At 39.2% G+C, this 11,018-nt stretch overlaps 1 protein-coding gene across 2 annotated transcripts in view; it reads right to left on the minus strand.

Annotated features, from left to right (window-relative positions):
- Nucleotides 1-10,580, minus strand: part of smarca2 (SWI/SNF related BAF chromatin remodeling complex subunit ATPase 2) — a 51,634-nt gene extending 41,054 nt beyond the window's left edge. Inside the window, exons 1-6 of one of the 2 annotated variants that reach the window (XM_030416908.1) lie at nt 10,450-10,580; nt 8,571-8,828; nt 7,911-8,040; nt 7,050-7,451; nt 4,935-5,036; nt 1,394-1,646 (exon numbers count right to left, since the gene is read on the minus strand). In XM_030416908.1, coding sequence (XP_030272768.1) covers nt 1,394-1,646; nt 4,935-5,036; nt 7,050-7,451; nt 7,911-8,040; nt 8,571-8,798 — 1,115 coding nt within the window. In that variant the 5' untranslated portion in view covers nt 8,799-8,828; nt 10,450-10,580. Of the gene's footprint in view, nt 1-1,393; nt 1,647-4,934; nt 5,037-7,049; nt 7,452-7,910; nt 8,041-8,570; nt 8,829-10,039; nt 10,279-10,449 lie in introns of those variants that run through there. The other variant, XM_030416909.1, reaches the window with a different exon arrangement.
- Between the last annotated feature and the right edge of the window lie 438 nt (nt 10,581-11,018).

Genomic DNA, 11,018 nt, shown 5'->3' on the forward strand with positions numbered 1-11,018 from the left:
AGGAACATTAAGAAGATTGTAAGTCACCTGTCTTTTTGCAAACAAAAAAAACTAGCCTAGAGAAAACACTAAGTGTACAAGCAGGAAGGTTAATGCATGTGTGCATGCTATCATACACAATTACCCTAAAAGGGATGAATAAAGTGTTTGTGTAAAGAATAAATTCTTGTTTGTGGAATGTTGCTGTTTTTCCAATGGTTTCCCAAAGGTACTGTATCCTCAGACAGCTTCGTTGGCTAGACAAGGTAAAGAGAGGTCTTGTGTCTCCGGTCTCTGATCATTTCCTGACCAATGCAGCTTGTCAACGATGATCTGAGATTACTATGAAGAGATCATCAAAACAAGAGCCTTGAAGTTGTGTGAGGAAAAAGAAGCCTCAGGGCCACAGCAAGATTAAGGCCTGTGAACCTTCCTCATATCTCCATCAGACGTCTCTGTTCTCAGAAAAGGATACAGCCTGGGGGCTACTATAACGACAACAGAGAATGGTGATTGTGTATGCACAGCACCATTATCAAAGACCTTAGAGGCTCCAACACAAAACGTCAAAGACATTACCAAGTTCACAGTCAAGCCATGTAAATTGAACCCGTTTCAGACATGTCCTTCAAAAAGTTACAGCATCAATCAGACTGAACGTTGCAACAAATCTGATGCGCTTCCTTCACAAAATCTAAATTAAATCTATTCAAAGGACAACGCAGTCTCTCTCTCTCTCTCTGTGCTTTTGATTTGGGACATTAGATTATGTGAATAAAATTGAATTGACTGTGAGTGACCCACAAGTCTCCTACTAGTTTCCCATACCTACTAGCAAGCTATGTTCCAACTGGGAGCCAAGAATAAGTCGATTAAAGTGCAGGGAACTCTTCTTCTTCTAAATGTATAAAGCTCAAAATACACTGTGTGGTTAATACACAAATAAAAAACCCTTCAAAATAAGACTTGATTGATTGATTGATTGACTGATTGATTGATTGACTGAAATGTTTATCTCATATATGTAAAGAAAAAGAAATTACAGACAAGAATAATAGTTCAAAAAGAAATACAAAAAATAAATTAAAAGCATAGCAGACAGACAGAAAAAAATAATATATACAGATAATGCATTAAGCAAAAGAAATTTTCAAACATTTGATGCATATATTTACATATTTGAAAAGGAGTAAGGGGTATAACATTATTTAATCCCAAAACCAGCTTCCTAAAATTAGTCGTATTATAATACTGATTTCTTTTTAACTTTGCCACACAAAAATATTTATTAATCATATTCATCTTAATTATATTGACCAGTTATCTTTTTGTATATTGTTATATCTGTAACTTGTGACTTGTTCATTATATATATGTCTGTATGACATCAGTGTTAAATGGGTAATAAAGATACCTGTACTCTCTCTCTTGCAGGATCCCAACTGGGTCCAAGCCCTGAGGCTTCTGGATTGGTGTGATGCGGTTCTGTTTCTGCTGCATCTGGAGCATGGGAGACACCTGCTGCCCGGGAGGCTGAGGGGTCACTGAGCTGCCTGGCATGGGTCCAGCTGGCACAGTGGAGGCTTGAGGTGGTGCAGGGGATGGGCGTCCACTAACAGCTGGGGTGAGGTGCTTCTGAGCATTGGCTTGATTTTCACCACCCTGACCTGGGGAACAAAGAATTTTCAGTAGGACAAAATTACAAAATAATCCTGATAAATTGTTTTGATATACTGCTTGATATGCTTTTATCTGTCTTACACAACAAGTTGGTCTCAGGCATGTAAAACAGCCTTAAAACCACTTGATTCATTATATAAAAGTGCCCTTAAGATTCATGACAAGAAAACATGTCAGTATCATCACTGTGTGTGTGTGTGTGTGTGTGTGTGTGTGTGTGTGTGTGTGTGTGTGTGTGTGTGTGTGTGTGTGCCTATTTGACGGGGGGGGGGGGGGGGGGGGGGGTATTTTTAAAAAGTTGGCAGGAGGGGGGTAAATTGCTTTAAACTGATTTAATTATGGGGGAATGTGTGTATGCATAACTTTGTAATTGAAATTTTGCACAACTGTGAATTTAGTAATTGTTTCTAATTTATTGTATGTTCCATCTACCTGCCCAGGGACTACTGGTGGAAAAAAGCAACCTGCTAGAACCTGGTGCAATGCAACTCTCCTTGTTTATACAGGGTTCATGTTTTATTGTGCACTGTCCCTGCTCAAATAAAGAAATAATAATAATAATAATAATAATAATAATAATAATAATAATAATAATAATACACCGTCTTTTAAACATTATGAAGGATTTGGATATCAACAGGTTTTTAGATATCTGCATATATTCTAAGAGAGATCTTGTCAAGAAGGTGGTTGGCATGAGTGAAAAAGGAAGACTGTGTTCATAACGTCTCACAAATGATTTTAATGTGATAAACAACATGTGATGGTGCGTTTATCTGAGTATGCATGTGGAGAAATTAACTTTGCTAATTTACACACTTAGGCACATACATGTCAGCCAGGGTTTCCTGCTTGTCTCATTTTCAGAGATAAACTGGCAGGGCATGGGACACCTACACATAACATTATGCTTCTCCCCTCCCAGGCCTGGCTCAAGAGAGACCAACCTGTTTCGATGAATCTCCATGGTTACTGTAATCTCCTTGTTGGTGCCTCATCTGGGACCAATTTCCTGCCAGAGACCCTTCCAGGAGCCACTGTTGTTGTTTTGACTACCTAATTTGTTTTATTTAACCAGTTTTAAATTGACCTCATTGGGAATCGTATTTTTTGTTTTTGACCTTGGATTTTTTGTTTGTGTTTTTGACTATTACTGCTTTTTCTGTCTTAACCTTTGTTGAAATTCAAAACACTTCAGTAAATGATGGAAATCTGTACAGACTGCTTAGTTTAAATAAGAGTTATGATTTAAATAAACAAAAAAAAACTAACTTAAAGCGAATGCATAGATTTAGGTGCATGTAGTATATATTGCTGCACCATATCGTCCAACACTAAAGCTTTCATGTCATTTCAATATGCAAGAGCTATCACCTGGGGAGATTAATATTTATTGTTATGAATCATTAAAAACACTTATTTCATTTTTAGAGTACAAGATTTTCTAGTTTTCAGTCACAAGTGTTAAACTGTAGGAATTTACCACTTGGATCTGATGCAGAGACATGAGGAAAGCCTGCTGACGAATGGGAACAGTTCTAATGAATTATAGTCTAATGAATACATTCTCTAAATCCTTTTATTTCAATGACAGATTTAACCAGGGCCCCCCTGCCATGTCTAATAAAAAACAATATTCCTTACAGAAAACAAAAACTTGCTTCAAATTGCCCAAACTTCCATAAAATGATGGTGGGTCTTAGTTTAGGATCGTGTCTTGTTCATCACACTTTTCTTGGCTGTCAGAGAAAATTATGGCTGTCCAGATGGAGCTGTCCAGGTGACCAGCAGCATATGCAAATTGTGTGTGTTTCAGGCAGGGTGGAGATCCCTCTTTGCAACAGGAAAAATGCAGTCTATTCAAAGCCACTGCTGTTAATCCGTATCTTAAGTCAACCTTTGATTAAAGCTTCATTCCACAATATCACATGCAACTCAAAGAATTCACTTTAGTTACCTTTCAAAGACACACACACTGATGCAAGACAGACATCAAACAGATGGGTGTAGCTTTTCAGTCTCAAACCTCTCCCTTCAACTCAGACTGGGTTATGATGTGTGGAATGAAAAGGTGTACTGTAAGTCAAAGCTAATGCAGCTCATTGTGACCGTAGTACACGTACACATTTAACTTTAAAGCTCAGCTAGTCCAAAACATGCACTGAGAGAGATTACTAATGCCCAGGTCATACAACACAAACTTTCAAAGTAGTCCAATCACTGTACTGTTCACACGCTTTCTTGTTATTAGGAGAGATGAATCTTTGTGGATAGCACTCTAAATGACTTATTAGCGACACAGAATCACACAAGATCACTAGGGGTCCCACGATTTTGACTCTAAATTGGATATTTAGCTTTTATTTTTCATCATCAAAGGCAGCATCAGTGATATCCCAACCCAAACCCTGCAGGCGCTGGCCTGCGCATGTCTGCCACATGTTTGATAGAAAATAAAAACACATCAAAAACACTTCAAAGACAACACAGCTAGCTTATCAATAGCCTACAGTTGCATTTCCAGACACATAGGATGTTGGGGTTATTTTGTTTTTCAGGAAGCCTTTATGATTTGGTAAAAAAAGAGGGTTCACTCACAGGGGAAGAAGTGAACTGCAGAGAACTGATAGCATAGCCAGAGATCTCTTATTGATTTGATTCGGAAGAGGTCTTACTCGGGACAGACTTGAGAAACCCAAACAACAAACGAACAAAATAACCAACCATTACAAACAAACTAAATTCAATCTTTTTGCTGTTCATTGTCAAGTTCTGGTGAGCTCTGGGCTCTTTTTTTTTGGCAAATATTTCTTGTCACGTCACTAAAATGCACAAATTCAAGCAGTTGTTGTAAAATGCCCAAACATCTAAATGACAGTTGTTAATACATAACATCAATTATCTTTGACCTTTGCAGAATTAGATTTGATAGTCTTAAAATTCTGTACGTAAGTGCTGAAGAACAAAAGTCAAAATCAGAACGAATCTTAAAAAGTTGCATCGAATCAGGGATTCTGTGAATCATGACACCCCTAAAGCTCACGCATGAGATGTGGCATGAGATGTGGCATGAGATGTGGCATGAGATGTGGCATGGGAATGATGCGGCCAAAGCAGTGCAAGTTCTTGGTGCGCAAAAACACAAGGAAGAAAAAGAAAAGAATATGAGTGAGGGACGGATTAGGATGCCATCAGCCCTGCCCATCAGTGACTCTACCAATTATTTAGCTTGCTAGATTTCCAGCGGGTATCGGCGACACATATGCTTTACTTACCATCAGACCAAGGCTTGGGTCCTGCACTTTGATTGTGACCTTGCATGGCTGGTGTAGGGCAGGGACTTGACTGGGGACCACCCATAGGTGCCATTGGCATACCTTTCAACACAATAACGATTCATATTTTAATAATTCATCTGTTGCACTTTCAAATTGTAGAAAAGCAGAAAATGTGAGCCTGTGATGAGCTGTGCTACGGTAGCTACCGTTTGACAAAAATACTTTTACTTTCTTGTCTGTTTGTTGCAATTATCTTTTTATTGAAAAAGAGTTTAATGCTTCTGAAAATCTTAAAGTCTGCTGTTATTCAGCATTGTAAATAAATAACTTTATGTTTTAAACTGTTAATCAGACAAAATAAGTCAAATTAGTGGTTACAAACTACAGGCACCGATAGGAACTGTTAGAAAATATTTTCATCGGCTGAACTTGGCTCTGATTGTTGCCGATGGCTGAGCAACCTCCACCAACCACGTAGAGGAGTACTTCACAGTTTTGTATGGAGAATACCCTGATTATCATCATCAATTGAGGGCTACTTCTGCTGAAAATATCTGTGTGCATGAGATTGACTGATAATCTAAAGTAAACAAATTGACACAAGCAGGTAACTGTAACATTAATTATGCAGCAGCCATACATGCACGACAGACATCTGAAAATTGAGCCTAAGAGAGACTTATGTTTCATCAGTGATATTTTTTACATAAAGTAATTCTCCACTCAATGAAATATCTTTAGCAATACTCTGACAACGTGGTTAGAAAATATGGGTTACAGTTAAATCTTTGCGATCCTGGGGTAAGATTAAACGTTTGAACAGATGATTTCACTGGAGGCTGAAAAGTGTGGAATTCAAGTCGTATCTAGTGTCGCATAACCACACTTCTCTCATCCGACCCGTTTCAGTTATTCTCCCCACGAGGTATACAGTCTTAAATATATAAGGCAACACCATCACCTTGTCCGCAATAGGGACGCGGCACCGAAGGCAGACAGGCAGCCAGGATTCTGTTAATGTTCTGTTACTTAAAACTGTACTTACCAATGTGGCTTTCTCTTTTTCCAAATAATCAAGCCACATAACTATCCGTCCATTCATGAAATAAAATCATATGCCTTAGGATCCTCCCCCGGGAATATACACAAACATGAGGGGTTTATTAAGAGCTGCATTTTGCAATGTAACAGGACGCACAACAGAATTCATCTTGGCTAGTCCATCCACAGAACAGAAAACCATCATTTGTAAATAGAACAGATTCCAACAACTTAATCCACTAAACGTCTTGTTTTTAGATCTTGTGTCTTGATGTCAAACAGACAGCTACTGCTAGCTTCTCAAACTCAAATGAAAGACTGTTTCTTGGGCCTCTCTAAAGTTACCATTTTTAACTAACGTTACAAAGCACAACTTTCACTGTAACTTATTACAGAGAGAGTGGGAGGTACTAGGGGGACAGAGGGAGGGATAGAGAGAGGGCCCTAATGTTCAGTTCAAAAGTTTTAATGAAGTTAGTACGAAAGATTATTCAGTTTTGACAGTGTTACATTTAAAAAAAGAAATAAAAACATTTAAAATATGAATATAGCAATGATAACTACACAAACAACATGAATTCCATCAAAAGAAACATTTATAAACGAGGTAGAAATTGCAAATTGGGGACTTGTTTGGTACAGAAAATTGTGAGTTTTAGCATGAAAAACATCTCTGACACCTGAAATTTATTTAGATTGGATAAGCTTAAATGTATCAAGTCTCCGGAAATTATAACAGTTGTCCTTTCAATGCAAGCTGACACGCTGCTCATGCCAGAATACATCAACAGCCAGGTTACATTGCAGGCATGGAAGCTCTAAGGTCAGATCTTTGCAACACCGAGATATGAACCAACCATGATTTAAGGTGGCCTGGCTCACATTTCATGGAGGACACAGAGCTCATACATACAAAAAATACAATCCTTATTCTGGTTCTAAATTGAGAGTTTAAGAGACCATTCTCAAAAAAAAGAAAACCGGCACAATCCAGATTCACCTGCTTATAATAAAGAAACCAACAGTATCAAAATAACCAGTTTGTATCAGTCAACAACTGTATTTTATTACCTGCAGGCCGGTTGTAAGGACTAGCACCAGGTGCCTGCTGCTGTGGCTGCTGTTGTTGTTGTTGCTGCTGCTGCTGTTGCATTGTGGGTAAGCTCCTCTTGCCCTGAACAGCCAGTTGGAGGTTTTCAGGCAGGGGTTGCCCACGCCCCAGGATTTTGTATGCCAGGATCTGAGCTCTGAGCTGCTGCAGTTGGACTGGACTGAAAGCAGATGGTCCACGCCCCTGCTGGCCCATGGTGGACATGTTGGGCATGGCTCCTTGGGGATCCATGGGCATCATAGGACCTGACTGGGAGGGAGGCATGTGGGGTGGTGTGGGTCCCCCACCACCTCCACCTCCTGACATGGGACTAGAGGCATGCTCATGGACACCCATGGGGGACGGATGGGGGGACATGTATCCTACAGTAGAAAGGAAGAAGCTTTAAGGGTCATATTGTGAACTTTGGGTATGTAAAATCATTAAAGCAGTGGTTCCCAATGGGTCGGAGCCAACCTGAGGAGTGGGAAATAAGTCTATGGATTCTCAAGATTATTACCAAGACAGAAAAGCAAAACAAACCAAAACATTTCTGACACAAAACTGGGTTATTTGTTTTTGACCTTTTTTTCTTGGTGAGGACCAGATTCTTCAGTCTCTTTGAATCTCTTGGCCTAGTTACAGTACCTAGACATAATACCCAACCTGTGATGAAGGATTGTTTTATGGGATGCCAACAAAGTTTGGAAACAAAACCTAACTGTTCTGTATCGATTTTATGTTTCTACTGAGCAAGAAAAAAAGTTGCTGTACTAAGATAATCATAATCGAATTCCCCTACTTAGAAAGCAATTCATCTTTAATAACAAAGCATTTGTTACCTTGGCTGTGTTGGTCCATAGGACTCTGTGGAGGCCCCATACCACTATGCAGGGACCTCATCCCCACACCTTTCATATGGCCAAAATGCATCGCATCTGCCATGGTCTTGTCATTCATCCCCTCCATGGTCTGACAATAAGGAAGTAAAGATTCAGGATCAATTTATTGTATACAACATTTTCCCCCACAAAGGTAATGTAACCTATAAATAATCAGATAACCGTAAAATCAAGATCTACAAAACTAAATTCTGTTTACTTTTCATCTTAACTCTGTTAAAAGGTCATCAGTGGACTAAAGAGGCCAATTAACAACTGGCTGTACAAATATATTTCTTAGATGCTTCATGCAATACCATCTTAGCCCCAGCTAAATGCATAAATAAATATCTCAGAAAACTACCTGAAACATATTTTGGTAATTCTGTAATGGTATTTCTTGTTGCACAATATACTGTATGCACCAATGCAATGATTTGCATTAAGCCACTTTAGTTGATATTTAATCAGCCGATCTCTTGTAACAAGGATCTCAGCTAAACTATAACAATCAAGTATTTTAGACTTCATAGAGAAAATAAGTCTAATATAAATACTACAACGCTCTCATTGTGCAACAGTGACAAAAAAAGACAGTAACAGACAGTGGGGACGCTGTACCTTGTGCATAGGATACATGCCGTCCTGAGAGTAATCACTTTGTCCCTGCATGCCGTGAGGTGCATTGGGTGTTCCAGGTCCAGGGCTGGGTCCCATCATACTGTGAACAGAGCCTGGTGAGGGGTCCGGTCCAGGGCTGGGGCCCAAGATGGGCCCTGGTGACAGACCTGACCCCGGAGAAGGGCCAGGATGGGACATACCACCTGAGGTATCTGAAGGGGTGGACATCTACCGAAATGCTGGGAGGACAGCAGACGGCTTCAGGAAACAAAAGAAGGGACAGTATTATAATGCAATGCAAACAATAAAAGTCCAATACTACCATCAAATGTCATCTAAGTTAATATCTAAGCTGTTTGAATAGTCTACATTTTGTTTAATGAGCTGCATATCATGTATGAAATATGTTAAATAATGCTATATTATCATTCAAAAACATATCACGATGAGCTCCACAAAGTGCACTCTACACTATGCTGTTTCATTCGCTCCTTTCTCCTAGCTTGTCAGTGTCACATTTTCTTTTTAGGCACCATGCATTGCAAGATATCTGCTTTGGCCATCATTTTGATGAATACTGCTATGAAATTCTGTTTGTAATATCTATATTTTGTCAACCTTATAACCAGAGTCATTTTATAATTCTAATTTAAACTTAATCTTTCTTTAAATTTTAGCATTTTAAGATGAGTCAAATTAGGGGGCAACCTGGTTGGACAGTGTCTGCAAAACGGACCTTTACATGTCACTTCTCCCTTTGTCCCCCCCTCTCTTCCATCCACTCTAAATAAAAGACAAAAGGAGCACCTCATAGTGTTTCTTGAGACCTAGCATATGTTTAGATGTATCTTGCTTGTAAAATTCAATCGACCTTCAAGTCACTTTATGAATGTGGACATTACATCAATCATAGCTTATGCACTACATACATAAAAGTGAACTGGTTATGTGGACTGCAAACTTTAGTGAGAAGAAATCTCTGTCTTCTGTGTTTATCACTAGTGACACATACAGATGCACAACTGGACACCTTTCTGTCCACTTAAGCATCAGTCCGAATGACAACTTTGTCAAGTTAGAAAGAAAAGTCTGTCACTTTCTGCCGTCAACTTCAGGCACATAGCAGCTGGTGCACACCACTTGTGCCCAAATGCAGATGATCACATTTGAATGATCAACAGTTTAAAGACGTATATTTCGCTTTTGTTTTATGCATGACACAATGACCAATCTCTGATATGCTAACGGAGGTAATTCTGATTACCATATATGCTGTCAATTAATGCGCACCAAAGGTAACGTTTGAACAAACAGGCCGTATTTAAAGCGTTTAACCATATGTCTATATAAGGCAATTACTAAAATACAGACTACATAGCGCGATAAAGATGATATTAACAGGCTAGCGGTCGTGTTATATCGTCGTTTTCTGACAATTACAGCAACGTTAGCTTGATAACGTTAACTACCACTTTGGAGATCTCTGATTGGATCATGGCTTCCCCAAAACTGGTGGCCATCACGGATGGGCAGACAAAATCAAACTTTAAATTCAAGTCAAGCTCTTGACATGACCTTGGCGACATTAACAGAGACGAAAACAAACTTTAATATGATATCGAGAATCACGCGGCTTCCCCCAAACTAACACTTAAGACGTTCACGCTGTCCGCATCGCTCGATCGTCGGGGAACTTAGCTAACAGCTAGCCGACGTTAGCTAGCACAGCAACTAGCCTTCTAGCTAGTCCGAGTGACGCTCGTTACAGAATCTCCACCAGGCGAACTGTGTCCATGTCAAAAAGTTTGGACAGCTAGCAGTACGCTAAATAGATACAAGTCAATATGTGTCGAAAAGGAAGCGCTGTTAGTCAGTTTACCTTTGTGCTGAACTGTAACTGCACACAATTAGGTGAAAAATATTATGTTTCTTAAAAATATGACTGCTGTCTATAAGTTCACTCCCCCTCGGTGTTGTTATGCTGACATATTAAACTTTTGCTTCTGTTGCCATTACTGATTTGTCAATGTCCCCGGAAGTCCCGCCTACCTCTAGTGCGATTGGCTAGATAGCACGTCAATCATCTTGTGTTTAATTTGGGGGGGGACATGTATCTGCAGTGAAACCACGGCTGTAACTTTGTGCCTGAGTGGCAATGGCTGTATTCATGTAAAAGTTAACTACTAACTTGGAGATCATGTATGAGGCCTTATCCGAGATGGGACGATTTTAATAACTTATCATTTGTAATGTTATAAGCAACTGCACAAATAGAAAAGGGGTTTACTGCATTTCTGCCATTAGAGCTAATATCTCTTCCTGTTTTGGCAAAAATCTAAATGAACTGCTGTTTACACTACCACTGTGTACTGTGTGAGGAAGTACAATATATATAAACTTCACCATGCTTATAAAACATGATGGATTTTTAGACGTTCAATAGCTTAT

Source organism: Sparus aurata, chromosome 5, assembly GCF_900880675.1.
Source record: "Sparus aurata chromosome 5, fSpaAur1.1, whole genome shotgun sequence".
NCBI classification, from domain to species: Eukaryota; Metazoa; Chordata; class Actinopteri; order Spariformes; family Sparidae; genus Sparus; species Sparus aurata.